Source organism: Gracilinanus agilis, chromosome 3, assembly GCF_016433145.1.
Source record: "Gracilinanus agilis isolate LMUSP501 chromosome 3, AgileGrace, whole genome shotgun sequence".
Taxonomy (NCBI): domain Eukaryota; kingdom Metazoa; phylum Chordata; class Mammalia; order Didelphimorphia; family Didelphidae; genus Gracilinanus; species Gracilinanus agilis.
Genome location: NC_058132.1, coordinates 595,307,939 through 595,326,545, shown reverse-complemented (window position 1 = coordinate 595,326,545; position 18,607 = coordinate 595,307,939). Strand labels below are relative to the sequence as shown.

Genomic DNA, 18,607 nt, shown 5'->3' with positions numbered 1-18,607 from the left:
TGATGATGTTGCTCTGGCCATTATCAAGTGGAACACTTGCCTAAGAGGACAAGAAGCTCCACAGGGAAGGTTGGAGGAAGTAGGGAGTCCCCAAGAATCAACAGCAGGGGACACAGACTATATCGGTCTGAACCTAATTTCAAGGAAACTCTTTTTCTAATGTTCCTGGTTGTGCTTGTCAAACAGAGGAGAATTTTCTCCTTCTGAGGCTGTTGTTAGAGCTGTTAGAATCATTAATTTTGTGAAATTGTGAATCTGAAAAAAAATCTTATAAAATCACAAATTTTTTACCTGAGATCCATGAACTTAAAAAAATTTCCACAAATGCATTTCAATATAATTGGTTTCACTTGTAAACATATATTTTAATGGTTCTTAAAGTGCGTTCCTCTCTAGGCCCCTTTAGTTCATTGTACAATAAAACGTGAACATTAAGGCTGGTGTTAAGACTAAGTGACAATTGCTTTAATTGCATTTTCCCATTCATCTCTGGTGTCAGAATGCCAGTAAGCCTCTCAATCCATTCAGTCACAACCTTCTCCCGGATATCTTTAGGGTTCATTAGTCTTACCTGAAGTAGACTAACAAATTTTCAGGTATTGCCTTCATCTCTTGTTATAGGTGACCTTCAGAGTCAAAACTGAAGCCTGCAGAAGAGAAGACTCTTTCTTTGATAGACAGTGAGAGTCCAAATGATGTTTTTTTTATATCATTAGGGAAAGATTCTGCAAGATGAAGGAGCTAATTACTTTTCTTTGACAGCGCCTTATGATATATCATCCACATCCATCAAGTAATAAGTAAGATGCTTTAGTTCAATGCCTTCTTTTCAGGACATAATAGGTTAAAAAAAAGAATGACTGACAAGGCAAAGTCTGATTTGATTTGATTTATTAGCAAAGGCATGCAATTTGCAAAGAAATTTGGTTGGAAGCCCCTCCACAAGCTAAGAATCCTGAAGAAAATTCACAAGGATTTTTATAGTAAAAGCACATTTACTATTTTTAGGGACTTTCCAGAGTTTAAGAGATTCTGATTGGTTGCATCCACCTGCATCCCACAAGGTAGTTAGTGACGTAGTGATGGATGATTCCCCTCAAATGATTCAGTTTACAGAAAAACAAAACTTAACTCAAGTAGCTACACAAAATGTCAGCAATGATACAAAAAGGAGTCAGTATAGTTCTCTCACTGAAGTTTGTTTTTTTTTGTTGTTTTTGTTTCTTTTCTTTTCTTTTTTTTTTTTTTTTTGCATAGGAAACAGCGGGAATTCTGGTGGTCTCAGCCTTTCCAGCCTCAGACCTGCCTCAAATCAACCATATGTGAGTGTGGGTTTCTTTTCTCTGATGCAAACAGGAAATACAATCATTAATGTGCCTTATGAGAGAAGCAGTTTTAGCCTTTCTCGGGGCTGACCTTAGCTGTAAGTGAAATATGTTACCTATATATGAGTTTAAGAGTTACTGGAAAATTCTTCCTTTCTCTTCTTCTTCCCCCAAAAGATTGCCCCCATTAACTTCTCAAAAGTTAATTGATTGTCTAAAGCATTGAACCATTGCTCCAATCACGACTCAGATGCTTACTAGCTATGAGACCCTAGGCAAGTCATTTAATCACTATTTGCCTCTGTTTTCCCAACTATAAAAATGGAAGTAATTAAAACTATCTACCTGCCAGAGTTTAAAATGGATTTAAAATGAGATGTTTGTAAAGTACTTTGCAAACCTTAAAGTGCTATATAAATTGTAGCTTTTATAATTATTTAGAAAGTCTGATGCAGTTGGGATGTTGAATATCTTGTTTCTTTTCATTTACTTGTTTTTACTTTTTTTAATTACCGCTTCAAACATTTGTGGACAGTGAATACAATGGCAGAAGGTAAGATGTAGTTCCTACCTCAAACCCAAGGTCTCCTTGAAATTTACTGATGTTTTCTTAATTTAATTCCATTCAAGTCAATTGGTAGAATGTCAGCTCCTGGAGGGCAGGGACTATTTCATTTTGGTCTTTGTAACCCCATGGCCTAGCACAATGTCTGATACATAGTAAGTGCTTCATAAATGTTTATTGAAGGATTATTTAATAGTCCTTCTGACAAGGCTTGAATTGGTCACCTTATGAGGATTCCAAAGTTGCCAAAGACTTTGGAAACTGATTTTCTTTCTTCCGCTTTCATGGGACTTCTTTTTCGTCCTGCTCTAGATGATAATTTTGTCCTCTTAGCTTCCCCTCATCTGTCTGAGCTAGCAAGAAATATGGCTTGTGTAATATTTAGAGACTTGGGCCTCCTAGCAAGGAAGTTAGTCTAAATCTTGCCAAAAGGACTCTTACAATTGCTTGCATTGAGCATTGATTTATTGAGTTCCCACTGGACTCCTCCATCCACACTCCTGCCTAAATGACCTGGGCACCGATTTTAAATCATAAAAAGACACCTGTGAAGTTATTAGGTCAAAGTTAATTCATCCCAAACTAAGGGAAATAAAGGCACTAAGCATTTTGGAAGAGGAATTTTTCAGACCTTGACATTCTCCTTCTCTACTTGGTCAATTCATCAACAAACCATAAAACTTGTAGAGTTTCGAGAAATCAGTACTGAGAAGCAAAAGTTCACTAATTATTCCATTACTCAAAAGGGAATTTTAAACCATTTTAAAACCATTCCTGCCCTCAAGGAACTTGTGTTCTACTAGTTGCAGAACATATACTGTTAGAAGGGATGTTGCCATCTTCTGTTAGTGTGCTAGGATGGAGCCTGGCCATGATGAGGGCTGGAATCCCTCCCATCGGGGTGGTTAGGAAACCAAGATTGGGGAACCTTTAACAGGATAGAATCAATCACTTTGTTGTGGCCCATCACCCTAATATATGCAGAAGAGTGGTAATTTCTCATTAGAACTCTAAACCAGGAGCCCCAGAACTGTGACTGGATAACATCCTGGATGGGTCTTGGGTGCCTGATGCCTTTGTGTCATTGTCTCAGCCCATGGGTAAGCGTCATTTCACCACTTTGTACCTCAGTCTCTTTATTTGTAAAATGGGGCCAAAGGCAGGTATTTTCTCCTTCCAAGGTATTTGTTACCACTGATAAAATTATTAATTTTGTGAATTCACTAATTCATTCATTAATTGTAAAGTCATTTATATTGTGAAAATTGTAAAATCGTGAATCGAAAAAGGTCTTCTAAATCAGGGGATCTTCCCCTAAAGTCCAGGAATCATTTTTTGAATTTAAAAAATTAAATTTCTAAACTTTTAAAATTTTTAAACATATTAAAAATTGACATTTTAAGAAATGTCAGTAAATACATTTAAATATAATTGGCTTCATTTGTAAACTTATATATATTTTTATGCATTTAAAAGCATGATTCTGAGAAGGAGTCTATGAGCTTTCCCTAGACTGCCAAAGAGGTCCAGGGAACAACAGAAAAGGTTAAGAAGTCATGCTCTAAGGAAACATAAAGGAATTATGTAATTATGTAAATTGTGTAAAATTATTATAAATAATGTCAGCCTTGATACTTATTTTCATATCTTCATGAAGCAAGGCTGCAGGTAGGGTTTAGAGCAAGTAACTAGTGTTTTGTAGAACTATGTTTTGTTTTTATTTTTTATTTTAAATTTATTGATTGATTGATTTAGAATGTTTTTCCAGAGTTACATGATTTATGTTGTCTCCCTCCCCTCATTCCTCCCTCCTCCTGGAGCTGACAAGCAATTCAACTGAGTTATACATGTATTATTGCTCAAAACCTATTTCTGTGTTATTCATATTTGTAAAAGAGTGATCTTTTAAAACCAAAACCCACAATCATATGCCCATAGAACCATGTAAGTCATATATTTTTCTTCTGCACAGAACTATATTTAAAAACACTCCAAATAATTATTACATAAACTTAATTAGCACATGCAAGTACATTAAACCCTTTACATTAAAGTGACATTAATGAGAGACCATGTGATATAGTGGAAGAGGCTAGGTTTGGAGTTGGAAAAACCAGTCACTAAAGCTGGACAACTGGGACTTTGCATTAGTAGCTTAAATTGAGAGGGGGCTGCCAGCACTTTTAGTCCTCTAGCAGTACAGAAAATAATTGACCTTGGAAGCTAAGAGCAAAAAATAATTCATTTAAATTAGAAGCTACCAGATGGCAGCCATCCCCATCCATCAGCTGAATCCCTTCCCAGCCAAGACTCACCTTATTCTCCATCATTTCTGCCCCCAGTCTGTGCTGTCACCCACACCAAGCTTCGTTAAGACATTTCATGTCTCTTGGCCCTGGGTGCTTTCTGTGCTCTCAACTTTGGCACAACAGTTGCTAGTTTTATCATTGAAGAACACTTGAATTCAAATCTGCTTCTGGCACATTCTAGCTTTGTTTCAAAGGGCAAGTCACTTAACCTCCTATTGTGCCAGAGAACTCCCTAATATTATAAATTGCAGATAATATAATGGGCCACTTCTCCCCACTTCAAGATGCCTAAAGTAATAAAAACAAAGTTTCTATCATCTGGTTTGAGTTTTAGGGAAGGTTAGTTTTGCATAGACCAGGTAAAATCCAGAGGTCACAGAATATGTTAGACAGAGCATGGGCTTGGAGTCAGGAAGACACATCCAAATGCTGCCTCAGATGCCGACTACCTAAATCTCTGGCCTCAGTTTCCTTACCTGTAAAACAAGGGGGGATGGATTCAGTGACTGCTAAGATCCTTTGGGGATGAGTTTTATTTCTAGCATTTATCATTTCCAAAGGTTTTATTTTTATGCTCATTTATTTATAGAGGAAGACATCAAGATTGATGAGAAGTGTGTGGAAGAAGGTAAGGAGAGCCATTCTTAGGCATGTCATCACAAGGAGACACCTCATCTCCAGAGCATCCAGAGAGGAGTCCATTCACAATTTTTGTAGGGACTTGGGGAGGAAGGATCCCCCATGCTTAGGTCCTGCTGGACTGCTCTGTCTACAATGCAGGGCACCCTCCAAAACTGTTGGATTGGTTGGTCATTTGCTGACTTTGTACCACTATCCTCACCCTTCAGGGATCTCTGTGTCTCTCTATGATCATCCTGGCTTAGATGTAGAGAGCTCTTTTCTTCTTATTCTACCAGATAGAGTGATTGGGATTCTTAACTTTCACTAGAAGGGAAGGGAAATAAGAGACTTTGAATTTATGGCATGTCCCATAAATCTTAGTACAGTTTAAGCTTTAGTAACTATTAAAACCTAAAACTGCATTAAAACTGAGGACATTATATATAGGGGTCAGGAAGATCTGATTTCAAATCTGGCCTCAGGTACTTAGTAGCTGGGTGAACCTGGAAAAGTCATTAACCTCGCCTCAGTTTCCTTAACTATAAAAATGAGGATAATAATAGAACCTATCACATAGAATTGTTGTGAGGATCAAATGAGATAACATTTGTAAAGTATTTAGCACAGTGCCTGACACATAACAGATGTCATAGAAATACTTCTTCCTTCCTTCTATGCTTCCTTCCTTCCTTCCATGCTTCCTTCCTTCCTTCCTTCCTTCCATGCTTCCTTCCTTCCTTCCTTCCTTCCTTCCTTCCTTCCTTCTCTTCTTCCCTCCTTTATTCATTCCCTCCTTCCTTCCTACCTTTATGATATACTCTCTGAGGATGAAAAATACTGCAGTGATATATACATGTGTTTTTTTCCCCTCCCCATCAAAAATCAAAGATGAAGAAACATTTCAATCTGGTAAGTAAAAAAGTAAATCATTTGCCTCTAATTTTAATTACATATAGCCTAAATCTTGTCATCATTTAAACAGGTTTCTAGGAAGATGATGCAATAAATGTTTAATTTTCCTAATTATGTAGTACTGAGTTTACAGAAGTAAACGTTACCTAAATGAATTATGTGCCTTTTCTAAGTTTCCCATGTTCATTTAATGTACTTTCCCATTCAGAATGTTTTAATCCTCACACTTAGTTACAATTGTTGATGCTTTTCACCTCTGTGCAGTTTCTCTTACTGATGCAGTTTTTAAAATTGTCACAATTCGAGTACAAATTGAAGAGGAATGTCAAATGTCACACTGAAGGTCAGGCCATTCTTTTGGCCTTTGACATGATTTTTTGACATCAGGTTTTAATTTTTAATGTCTGTTTCTGCTTTTATCTGAATGTCCAGAGGAGCTCTCAGAAGGTAACTAGACATTTTTATTTCCTGTAGCATGCATACAAAAGAGGAGCAGGTTTAAAGTATGTTGGTACCACAGAGTAAATACTTGACTGGGTAACTCATTTTAGATTTTTTTAAAAAGTTGGAATATTAAATATCAAATTGTGAAGAATATCTTCTTAAAAGAATAAAAACCAATTAAAAATGAAATATATTTCATGTAGAGATACAGTGCATCCCCTAAATGCATATGGATTTGCGTATCCCTAAAAAAAAGTTTCCTTCCTATTTTTGTTCTTTGTTTCATTTAGAAACATGTACTTGATTGCTACATAATGAGTTGAACCAATCCAACAGTTTTGAAGATATTTGTGCTTTGTTTTTACATTTTAAAAAAATTTTTAATTTTTTTAAACCCTCACCTTCTGTCTTGAAGTCAATACTGGGTAGAATTGGAGTAAGGGCTAGGCAATGGGAGTTAAGTGACTTGCCCAGGGTTACACAGCTGGGAAGTGTCTGAGGCCAAATTTGAACCTAGGACCTCCCGTCTCTAAGGCCTGGCTCTCAATCCACTGAGCTACCCAGCTGCCCCTTACAATGGAAAAAATTTAAGCAAAGATTATTTTAGAAAAAGTTGTTTGCTAATACATTGTATAGGAATATGCTCTTTAATCCATTTTATAATACCACAAGTAAATCTATATGCATAAAGCTATAACTAGAAATTGTTTTACCTGGAGCAGAACCAGTTGTTTATTGGGAGAAGGGGGAGTGGAGACATCGAAGGGAGGGAACAGAGGGAACAGTCTGACCTGCGAAGTGGAGGATAGAGCTGAAAAGGGGCTGGCACCTGTTCTTAGAGAGTCTGACTAGTTCCACTGCAGTGGCCAAAGGAAAGTTAGGCCGCAGGAGAGGGCACTACTGAGGACTTGGTAGCTTAGGGGCAGTGGTTCTGGCTGTAATAGAGAAAAAGAGTCCTTTTCCCCTCTCTCCCAGTGTCAGGACCCTGAGACAATTCCTACCCTAGTTATGGCTCTGTGAATGGCTAAAGAGGAATTCATCTGAAAAAGATATCTCCCTAATATTTTTAGTATAGCTACTTCTCCAAGAAGCCAAAGTATTCTGAAGCATTTGCAATAGAAAGTCTGACTGCATTTTACTATATAAACTAGAGTTGCATTATTTCTGAGTCTGGAATTCTGAGCAGTTTTCTTTAGTCCCAGATCCAAAATAAATGTATCTTTTAAATTTAAAAAATTGTTTAAATAAATAAATAAAATTAATAAATAAATCTATCTCTTTTATCACCTTATGACGGTGAAAAACAATCAGGGATCACAGAGTAATACTACATGACTTTTACTTCCACACAATGAGTTACTTTAGAAATCAAGCAAACCTAAATAATGTATTGCTGTACTAAAGGGCTCCCATCCACCAAAGCCTAAAAGCCCAGATTTAGAGCCATTCAGAAATTTAATTTTTGTTTTTGGTTGCCATGCTATTAAGTTAAGCTTGAGAAAATGCACATTTTTGCACACTAAGTTAAGCATGAAAAATGCATATTTTTGTCATCTTTACCATTCCTTTTTATGTCTTTTATAAAAACATTTTGGTTCTTGACTATGTTAGGGAAGGTAAATGTTGATACTTAGTCTGTGAAGATATACAATCTCTCTCTAAGTTTGTGCCAGACTCTTAGAAATGTCTATACCTTAGTGGATTTATGAAATCCAAAGTATTTAGGGCATTCCCAAGGGGACTTCCATGTACAGACTCATCATTATATCCATTATACTACTGCCAACTATGGGCATGAAAGAGTTTATAAATGTGAGGATAACTTCAGTGAAGAAAGTAATCATAATCCTTTGCCCTCCACTCCATTTTCCTTTGTGGACTGTTTGCTCATCATGGACTAGATGAAGAGGAATTTGCTGGATATGACCATCAATTCTTTATTGGTAAGTGAGTCTCTGATGCCTGGTGTAGCTGGGCTCCTAGCAAGTCTGACCTACACTGCTCAATGATACTTCACTTTACAGATAGCTGCAAGCTCTCCCTTTCTCTAAATTGCCTGAAGCCTTCCTATTTTTAGTAAACTTCTGTTCTTTTGATTGTTTCACATTTTTATATTCCCAAAAGACACACTGGTATTTTTTAACCAGTGTATAACTAGGCAAAATTATTCCTGGTGAAGATCCCACTGTGGGAGGGAGAGGTGAGTGATGAAGCTAGGGCACAAAATAAAGTCAAAAGGGTAGGGAAAGATTGGGATGAGGCTAGAGAAAGGGACTTCTCTGCTCATGAGATCCTAGTGTAAAAAGGAAAAAGGGGGGTTTTGTTTGGATTAAATATTTAAATGAGTGGTCGCCAGGAATTGAATAAATATCAATTCCAAAATGATTTTTTAGTAATTTATTTATAAAATATAGGAGAGAGTGAAAGTAGAGAAATGAGAAGAGGGTAGAGTAAGAGATTTAGCTTAATGACCTAGATTATGTGTTCAAGCCCTGGCTTTACTCTGGCAGGGGTCCAGAGGCCCCAGCCAAGAACCTAAAAGTGAGTTAACGGGTTTTAGATACAAGGTCTCCTCCTAATCAAGGGCCCCTCTGGAGGCTAGTACCTGCAGGGAAGCTAAGGAACAGAGTCAGCCTTTTTTCACTCATCACATAGTATTTCAAAGAGAGAGATTTAAGAACAGTCTCACCAAGTCCAAGGTTCCAGCCAGAGCTCCTCCAGGTCCAGTTCCAGGCCAAAGAGAAGAGCAGAACACCCACTCAAGCTGCAGCTCCAGAAACTGAATAAGAACTCACTTACAGGAAGTTGTCACTCCCTTTTAAAAGCGCTTCTTTTGCATCACTTCCTGTGCCTTCCTCTTAGTTTCCATGTCCATTCACAACAAACTTTGCTTAGGACTGCCCAGGGGGCAGTCAGTCAATTCTGATTCGTCACCCACTTTTGCACACATGGGTTACAGACTTCCCCACTCATGAATTAAGTGGTGGTGTTTACACTTTTGATGATTAAATCTAAAAATGGGCAGGGTAGGTTTAATCTCATTATCACACTAGGGAGAGGAGGTGAGGTGGGGAGACAGTAGTTTTCTTAGGTGGGAAGCACACAGTATTACTGGGTATTAGTTCCTTGGGGCAAAGTACTGCTGTAGTCTAGTTTTAGCTTTGTTCAAAATTCTTTGAAATTGCTCAATGATCTTTTCTACACTGATCTTCCTCCAGTCAGCTCCCAGGATATCCTACCCAATGGGGGGTTTCCCCAATACCATGCCAGCTTTTTGTTGTTGCTTAGTTATTTTTCAGTGATGTCCAACTCTTTATTGGCAAAGAGGCTGGAGTAACTTGCAGAAATCTTTCTGTAGCTTATTTTACAGATGAGGAAATAGAAGCAAATAAAGTTAAGTGACTTGCAAAGGGTCACACAGTTAGGATCTGAGATCAGATTTAAACTCAGGAAGATGAGTTTTCCTAATTCCAGGCTCGGCACTCTATCCACTGGGCCAGCTAGCTGCCCTCCATGCCAGCTAGATTCCTGATTTTCACAGGCATATTTCATACCCTTCATAAAATGTGTATGTGCACCCATGTTAGTTACACATACATCCACATAACCTGTCTAAATGCTGCTCACAAGAATCATGGATAAATATTTCTGGCCCTTTGCTAACTCCTTGACAGTGAAATTTGAATCTGTATCTTTAGAAGAACAGGCAATGCTGGCCACTTTGTTTGCCAAAGTAGGTAAAGTTTGTCTCTGGTGACCAATTCTTGGGGTTCTTTTTTCTTTTTTCCCATTTTCCTTAGATAACCTAGATCATTTTGTTTTCTTATCAAAATCACTTGGAAGGAAGGCATCCCCAGTTCATTCAAAGAGAGAAATCAATGAGTAGGAAGGCTTAATATATTTTTGCTTCCCCTCCCCAAGGTATATTTATTTAATAAGAATTAAAACTTGAGATGAAAGGAATAAAAAAGTAATGACAGTTAGAAGAGCAAGAATTAACCATTGGTTGGAAGAGCCATTTTCCTGAGGAAGAGAGAAGAATGAAGCATAGCAAGGACTTCTTGGAAGTCATGAATCATACTACTAATTCCCTTCCCCATGAAGCATAGCAAGTATTTCTTGGAAGTCATGAAATCATACTAGTAATTCCCTTCCCCACCCAGGTTACAAATATAGGCTGACCCTAAATATAGGTGTAATCCAATATGAAAGGAAGCTAGGAGATGGAGATAAGGAGGGAGAAAATTCCAGTCAAGGGGACAGACAGTGGAAATGCACAGAATCAGGAATTAGAACATCTTGTGTGAGGAACAGCAAGGAGGCCAGTTCACTGGATCACAGAGTTCATGGAGGGGAGTTAAATATTTAAGACCTTAAAGGGAAAAAGAGGCCAGGTTCGAATGGGCTTTAAAAACCAAACAGAAGATCCTAGAAGTAATAAGGAATCACTGAAGCTTTTTTGAATAGGGGATAACATGGTCAAACCTACACGTTAGGTAGATCACTTTGATAACTAAGTGGAGCATGGACAGAAATGGGGAGAGACTTGAGTCAAGGAGACCAACCAGAAGGCTTTTGCAACAGTCCAGGGATGAGGTAAGGAAAGCCTTCCCCAAGGTTGTGGCAGTGTCAGAAGAGAGATTACAATAGTAGAAATGGATTGGACAGAGTGGCTGGGGAGTGGGGGATTTGGAAGAGGTAAGAGAAGGAAGGGTCAAGGATTCCACTCCCATTTTGAGCCCATATGGTGGGACAATGCTGATGCCCCTGATAGTAATAGGGAAGTTAGGAATAGGGGATGGCTTAGAGGAAAGCCAATGAGTTGAGTTTAGGACATTCTAAATTAAAGATATCTATGGGACCTCCAGTTTGAGAGGTTTAATAGAGAGATGGAGAAGCTAGACCAAAGGTCAGGAGAGTCTTGTGTGAGGGCTAGACAAAGTACTGAAATTCTTCAGAGGGGAGATAATTGAATCCACCAGAGCAGATGAGATCATCAAGTAAAACAGGATCAAGGAGGAAGAGAAAAGAGCCCAGGAAAAAACCTTGGGGGACACCTATTTTAAGTAGCCACAACTGGCATGAACATCCAGCAAAGGAAACCAAGAAGGTCCAATCAGCAGGTAGGAGGAGAAGGCAGCATTACAAAAACCTAGAGACAAGAGCAGGGGTCGGCAACCTTTTCAGCCGTGAGAGCCATAAACGCCACAGTTTTTAAAATGTAATTTTGTGAGAGCCATACAGTGCTCACAGTGCGCTCCTGTAACAGTGCCTAAAAAAAAAATTGACTTTATGGCTCCTGCAGAAAGAGCCATATCTGGCCCTCAAAAGAGCCAGATATGGCTTGAGAGCCATACCTTGCCGATCCCTGGACAAGAGTATCAAGGAGAAGAGAGTATCTAATAGTGCAGGGGTCAGCAATGTATGGCTCTTTCTGCAGGAGCCATAAAGTCAATTTTTTTTTCAGGCACTGTTACAAGAGCGTGCACTGTGAGCACTGTACGGCTCTCACGAAATTACATTTTAAAAAATGTGGTTTATGGCTGAAAAGGTTGCCAACCCCTGTAATAGTGTGTGAGGCCGCAGAGAAGTCCAAGGATCCCCTTGATTCTTTCTCCCCTTGGTGGCAAGGTGCCCAGTAGCGTCCTGAATCAAGTCTCTGAGGCCATCAGCATCCTGGCTTAAAATGGTGATTTAAGGGTTCCACTTGCTCCCAAACCATGTTTTGGCTCTCAGACTTTTAAAAATTGCTGCCAATTCTGGATCTGATTTTTACCCTCCATAGCTGGTTTCCGAAGAAGCATGCGCCTCTGTCGGAGGAAATCTCACACCAGCCAGCAACCTGCCAGCTGCTGCACCACCAGCTGCTACAATGCCCTGGGAGCCCCATATGAAGAGGTGGTGAGGTACCAGCGATGTCCTTCAGATAAGCATCGCCTGATTGTGCTTGTAGGTAGGTCTGTCTCAGGATTGATTGCCATCTTCATGATCAAGCACATCAAAAGCTTTGGGGTAAAATCTGGCATTGTAAGTGATAAATACCATGGGATGGAAATGTAGCAGGGCCATTTCCAGACTCATTTAGCAGGTACGTTGATAAAAGGGAAAATAAGGCCAAGGGATTATACTCTGTTTTACAAGGCAACCACTTTTTTAATCAGGCAATTTATCAGCTGTGTGATCCTAAGCAAGTCATGTAATCTTTGTTTGCCTCCTCAGTTTACCCAGCTGTAAAATAAGGATAACAATAGTACCTATCTCAAATAATTGCAAGGATTAATGAGATGATACTTGTAAAGCACTTAGCATAATGATAGCACATGTATAACCTATATCTGATTATTTGCCATCACAGGGTGGGGGAAGAAAGAGAGAGGGAGAGACAGAAACAGAGAGACAGAGAGACAGAGAATTTGTATCACAAATTATCAGGAAACAATTGTTAAAAATTGTTTCTACATGCAAATAGGGAAAAATATAACAAAGTATTACTGTGAAAGCACTTTATACAGTGTCTGACATGTAGCTGACACTATATAGATGTTTATTTCCTTTCCTCACCTTCTCCCAATTTTAGATCAGGTAGTTTATTCCGAAGGAACAGCAGAGATTTGTTACAATATGGTTTGTTCCTATCTGATTTTTTATAATAGCAAGCTAGATTAAAAACAGGACTCTGCTGTACTTACCATGTTTCCCCATTTAGAAGATATTCTTTTAGAAGCATTTAAGTATTAAATTCAATTGAATTCAATAAGCATTTATTGAGCATCTATTACATATCAGGAACTGAGCTAGGTATTAGAAATACAAGGACAAGAATGAAACAGCACCCGCCCTTAAGGGGCTTACATTTTTCTAGGGGAAAATAATATGTATTGAGATAAGGACATAAAAAAATACAGAATAAAAAGCTCTGGCGATAGGGTGGATCAGGAAAAGTCTATAGCAAGAGATGAAACCCAAGAAGGACATTGAAAGAAGCTAGAGATTGTAGTCAGAGGTGAGTGAGGAGGTGCCACTGAGTTCTCAGGATGTCTAATCAACAGACAATATTTCTAGAGTTGGAAGGCTACTGCTTCTCTTTCAACCATCTGTAAAAGTTTAAGTTGTACAGATTATTGCCATGGGGGCCAATAGCAAAAGTCACAACTACCCTTCACAGCTCTCCAACTTTATGTGAAGGAAAGTTGTGGTATTCATCCTTTATCTTTTCTCTCTTCTTCTCTTTTTTTTTTTGTTTTCAATATCAGTATAGCAATGGTGGTAAATTCATCACTATATATAGTTAACTATGTGTAATGATTTCTGATTTTCTTCACATTCCCCACCCCACCCCATTCAGGCCCTTCTGGTGTTGGAGTAAATGAATTGAGAAGGCGACTGATTGAAATGAATCCAAATCACTTTCAAAGTGCAGTGCCACGTAAGTCCCATTTTCCTTTTGCATTTCGTATTTTAATAAAAACGTCCTTCATTTCTGCCTCTGAAAATGTATTCATTTCATTAGTCACATGATATCTCCTTTGCTGTGAAAATACAAGATACGAGAGAACCTTCACAGGCATTACTATCTAGATTTTGTTTTGATTTATTGGAGAAGAGCCAGACTGAAAGACTACTTTGCTAGGCTCTTTGTAAAATCATTTTGTCTTTGACCCGTGGATTTCTTTTCCAGCAAGTTATTATGTAGTTTGCTTTATCTCAAACTTCAGTAGGAATTTCTTAACTACTTCATATGATATGGCAACTTCTCCTTGTAAAAACTTTTAAAAATTATTGCAAGATGTATATAATATATACCACAGATATTTTGTAATGCCCAAATTCAGAGTTAACCTATCATAAATCTCTCTCTCTCTCTCTCTCTCTCTCTACATATATATATATATATATAGATAGATAGATAGATAGATATCGATATAGATATAGATATAGATATATATGTATATATCTATAGGTAAGATTAAAAATTAATATCCCAAACTCCAAGTATTATATTTTATAAGATTTATTAATAATCACTTGAAGTAGAGGAAAAGTAAAGAACCTGAGTAAAGAGCAGTTTCCCGGACTGTGAAAGCAAGAGAAGAGAGAGAGCAGGCGGAGTTACAGAAACTTTTATCTACCAAATGTAAGGATGCAATGTGAGGACAAAAGAGGATTCTGGGAAATGAAGTCCAGGGGTACAAAATTCTAACTACACATATAGTAGCTCTGTTGAGGAAAGGAAGAAGTTGTCTTAAACTTTTTGATGAAATTTACTGCCCTTTGAGGAGTTATAATAGTTTTATTCAAACATTTTTCCAATTAAGCTCAAGAAAAGATGTAAGAGGGTAGCTGGGTAGCTCAGTGGATTGAGAGTCAGGCGTAGAGAGAGGGGAGGTCCTAGATTCAAATCTGGCCTCAGACACTTCCCAGCTGTGTGACCCTGGGCAAGTCACTTGACTTGCCCACCCTTACCACTCTTCCACCTAGGAGCCAATACACAGAAGTTAAGGGCTTAAAAAAATAAAATTAAAAAAAAAAAGATGTAAGAAAGGGGGTGGGAGGGAAGGGAACAAGCATTTATTAAGTACCTAGTATCTGCCAGGTACTTTATGAATATTACCTCGCTTGACTTGACCCTTATAACAACTCTGACAAGAAGGTGCAATTATTATCTTCATTTTATAGTTGAGGAAACTATGGAAAAGTTACTTATTCTAGAATTCAGTCTTCTTATCTGTATAATGAGGTGGTTGGAAGAATGACCTTTGAGACATCGTCTAGATCTACTCATATGATATTAAGACCCAGTATTATGCATTAAACCACATAGGTACTCACTAAATTCTTGCACCAATTAGCATTTACATAATGCTTTAAGGTTTGCAAAGTGCTTTACATACATTATCTCTTTTCATCAGAGAGTTAGGTGCTGTTATTATCCTCATTTTACAATTGAGGAGTCTGTCTGAGGAAGATAAAGTGACTTATTCAGGGTCCTACACTTAGTAAGTGTCTGAGTCTTCTGGATTTAAACCCAGACTTTCTTGGCTCCAAGTCCAATCTTCTATCCCCTTGGCCAACTATCAACTTATATGCAAGAATGTCCATTTTCTTAGCAAATGTAAGGTCTATTTGGTGTTAGGGAAAATTGGAAATTTGTCTTAGTGTTCATTACTTGGTTATTATGTTTTTAAGAACCTGACTAAATTGTAAATGCCTTGACTAGAGCAAAAATGTCTTAATCATGTTTCACTAATCTCATCACACCCTACAGTTAAAACACAAAAACATTTTTTTGAATGAATAAATAAATGAATGCTAAGGGTCTTTCGTTATCCTTCTTGCTAGATACCACTCGTTCTAAAAAGAGCTATGAAGAGAATGGTCGAGAGTATCACTATGTCTCCAAGGAAACATTTGAAAGTCTGGTATATGGTCACAGGTAACCAGAACGTCTAGTCATCGATTCATAATCAAATACTTTTCTCCTTTTGCTTCAGATCTCAACATGAATGAGTGCTTGCTCAATTGAAGTAAATAGATTCCTTCATTTTAAAACTATTTTTGTTGCAAGTGGTAATTGTAAGAGCAATTTTGAAATAAAAATAAATACACAGGACTTTGTCAAAATATCAAAAAAATTGTTTTACAAGAGTATACATGGATTCCAACAAAATAACAATAAGGCCTTGTTTGTTTTGGAGTTCCCTTCTCCTTTCTTTTAGTTTTGTGTATTTTATAGAATTTTTTGCCATTATCATGCACACACATTCCTAGTCGAAAAGTTTTTTATTCTACAATATTTTCTTATTCTGCTTTCTTCCTTCCATATCTTTTCATGTGTCCTTTCTTAATTTTTTTGTTCTTCATATTCATCATTTCTTTTGGTACAATAATATTCTATTATGCTAAGAAATCGCATTACCATTTCCCAATAACTTTTTAATTTTTTCATAATTTCCCCATATTCTTATATTACATATATTGCTATATATGTTTTTTAACAACAAGGTCTTTTTATCCTTTTAATAAATAACAGGGGGAAGCTGGGTAGCTCAGTGGATTGAGAGCCAGGCCAAAGACGGGAGGTCCTAGGTTCAAATCTGGCCTCAGACACTTCCTAGCTGTGTGACCCTGGGCAAGTCACTTGACCCCCATTGCCTACCCTTACCACTCTTCTGCCTTGGAGCCAATACACAGTATTGACTCCAAGACGGAAGGTAAGGGTTTTAAAATAAAAAAATGAATGAAGAAATAAATAAATGACATACTTTTGGTATACATCCTCCCGATAGGATCATCAGGCCAAATATTAATTTGGTAACTCATTACATATTGCCAGACATGAATTCCTTCTTTGTGTGTATTCTCTAAAGTCTCTGTGTGGGAATTCTTTGAGTCACAAAAAATATGGGGTCCCAGATATTTCATAGTCTTTTAGGAGAGAAGAATCAAATTGCAAAATGTAATCATTTTTCACAAACAGGTGAACCCTTAGGTCTTCTAATCCCTCTTTTCCCAGAAAAGTGCCCATATTTGTTATTTTCTATGAAGATTATCATCAGAGATGTTTGGCTATATTTTTAGGCTTTGTAACTAATGCTATTTTTCAGATTTTTGTGATGGGCATTTTAATTTTCCCCCCTATTACAGGATGTTGGAGTATGGTGAATATAAAGGAAACCTATATGGTACCAGTGTGGATGCTGTTCGAAAGGTCCTCAATGAAGGAAAAGTCTGTGTAATGGACTTAGAACCACAGGTAGGCCATATATGAAATCCACTTCTCAAGTTTCATGACTTTGTAGGCTTGAAAGATACTTAAATAGGTAACTAGGTGTGTAAAAAAAGAGCGGCTTAATAGCTAAGAGTTCTATTGTGTCATATATACAGCTTATTGCTGGTTTGACTCAAGAGGGGAAACTTCTTTCATTTATAATGGATGTTCTCATTAGCCTCCATTCCCTTAGGATATCAGTTATATTAATTTAAAGTTTCTGCATAATATTTTTCTTCATTAGCTACTTGCTATTATAAATGCCTCTCTTCTTAACACCAATCTGCTCTCAGTAGTACTTTATAACTATGAATAATTCTCATAAGAATCAAAGCTATGGGATACAAAGGTACATATATGATACATATCATATATATGTTATGAGAATCTTGCAAGATAGGGAATGAAGAAGGTAAAGGACAGATCCTAGAACTCTAGAATATTTGAGGAAGGAGAAGACTAATTAATAACAGGGAATCAGGGTGGGCTTCATAGTGAAAGTGGCAGCAAAATGGAGCCTATAAGATAACTTCAAATATATTCTTTTTCAGCTCTTTTAAGTGGTTGGGGCAAAGCATATATATATATATATGTATATATATATATATACACACACACACACACACATATATATATATATATTTTACATATATATATATATATATGATAATGATAAGGTTGTTACTACTCTAAAAAAAATAAATTTTAAATATGCTTACCAGAACGTGCAGAAAACTAGGAAGGAAACAGTTCTTTTTAAGAGATGTGGTAAATATTTCTTTGAATTGTGTTGTGTAGAATATTCAGGTGGCCCGAACACATGAACTGAAGCCTTATGTGATATTCATAAAACCGTCCACCCTGAATCGTATGAAACAGTCCCGGAAAAATGCCAGGATTATTACAGACTATTATGTCAACATTCAATTCAAGGTGAGATTCAGGGAACTGGAGAGTTGTATGCCTCCTATTATTTCTACTTAACCAAACACTCTTTTGTTGGGCTCCTCCTATTGCCCAGAAATTTGACTTTTGTTTCATAAACACAAGGACTTTATGACTTTCTACTTTCTAATGAATTCCACCCTTAAACATTTAAACATCAGTGCCACAAATGAGATTATTAATGAGACAGAGGATTTCACCTCTCACATTTTTTTTCTGTTCAAATATTCGCTTTAAAGAAATCCAATGCCATATACTAAAATTAATTTATGAAACAGAAATGAGGCCATCTATTCACTTTTTTTTAATTTAAATATTTTATTTTTTTAGAAAAATTTTCCATGGTTACATGATTCTTGTTTTTACTTTCCCCTTCACCATCATATCCAACGCACATTTCCACTGGTTTTAACATGTGGGATCAATCAAGACTTATTTACATATTATTGATAGTTACATTGGTGTGGTCATTTTAGGTCTATATCCCCAACCATGTCAGCATCAACCCATTTGTTCAAGCAGTTGTCTTTCTTCTGTGTTTCCACTCCTGCAGTTCTTCCTCTGAATGTGGGTAGTGTTCTTTACTATAAGTCCCTCAGAATTGTCCTTGGTCATCGCTTTGCTGCCAGTACAGAAGTCCATTACATTCTATTTTCCCACAGTGTATCAGTCTCTGTGTACAATATTCTTCTGGCTCTGCTCCTTTCACTCTGCATCA

General features: G+C 37.3%; 1 protein-coding gene across 1 annotated transcript in view; it reads left to right on the top strand.

Moving 5' to 3' along the window:
- The window catches only part of MPP4 (MAGUK p55 scaffold protein 4), a 59,605-nt gene extending 41,677 nt beyond the window's left edge, over positions 1-17,928 (top strand). Inside the window, exons 17-25 of the mRNA XM_044669401.1 lie at positions 4,789-4,827; positions 5,709-5,729; positions 6,165-6,179; positions 8,078-8,119; positions 11,962-12,129; positions 13,522-13,602; positions 15,516-15,609; positions 16,821-16,929; positions 17,743-17,928. Of these exons, the coding sequence (XP_044525336.1) occupies positions 4,789-4,827; positions 5,709-5,729; positions 6,165-6,179; positions 8,078-8,119; positions 11,962-12,129; positions 13,522-13,602; positions 15,516-15,609; positions 16,821-16,929; positions 17,743-17,928 (755 nt within the window). The remainder of the gene's footprint in view (positions 1-4,788; positions 4,828-5,708; positions 5,730-6,164; positions 6,180-8,077; positions 8,120-11,961; positions 12,130-13,521; positions 13,603-15,515; positions 15,610-16,820; positions 16,930-17,742) is intronic.
- The last annotated feature ends 679 nt before the right edge of the window (positions 17,929-18,607 follow it).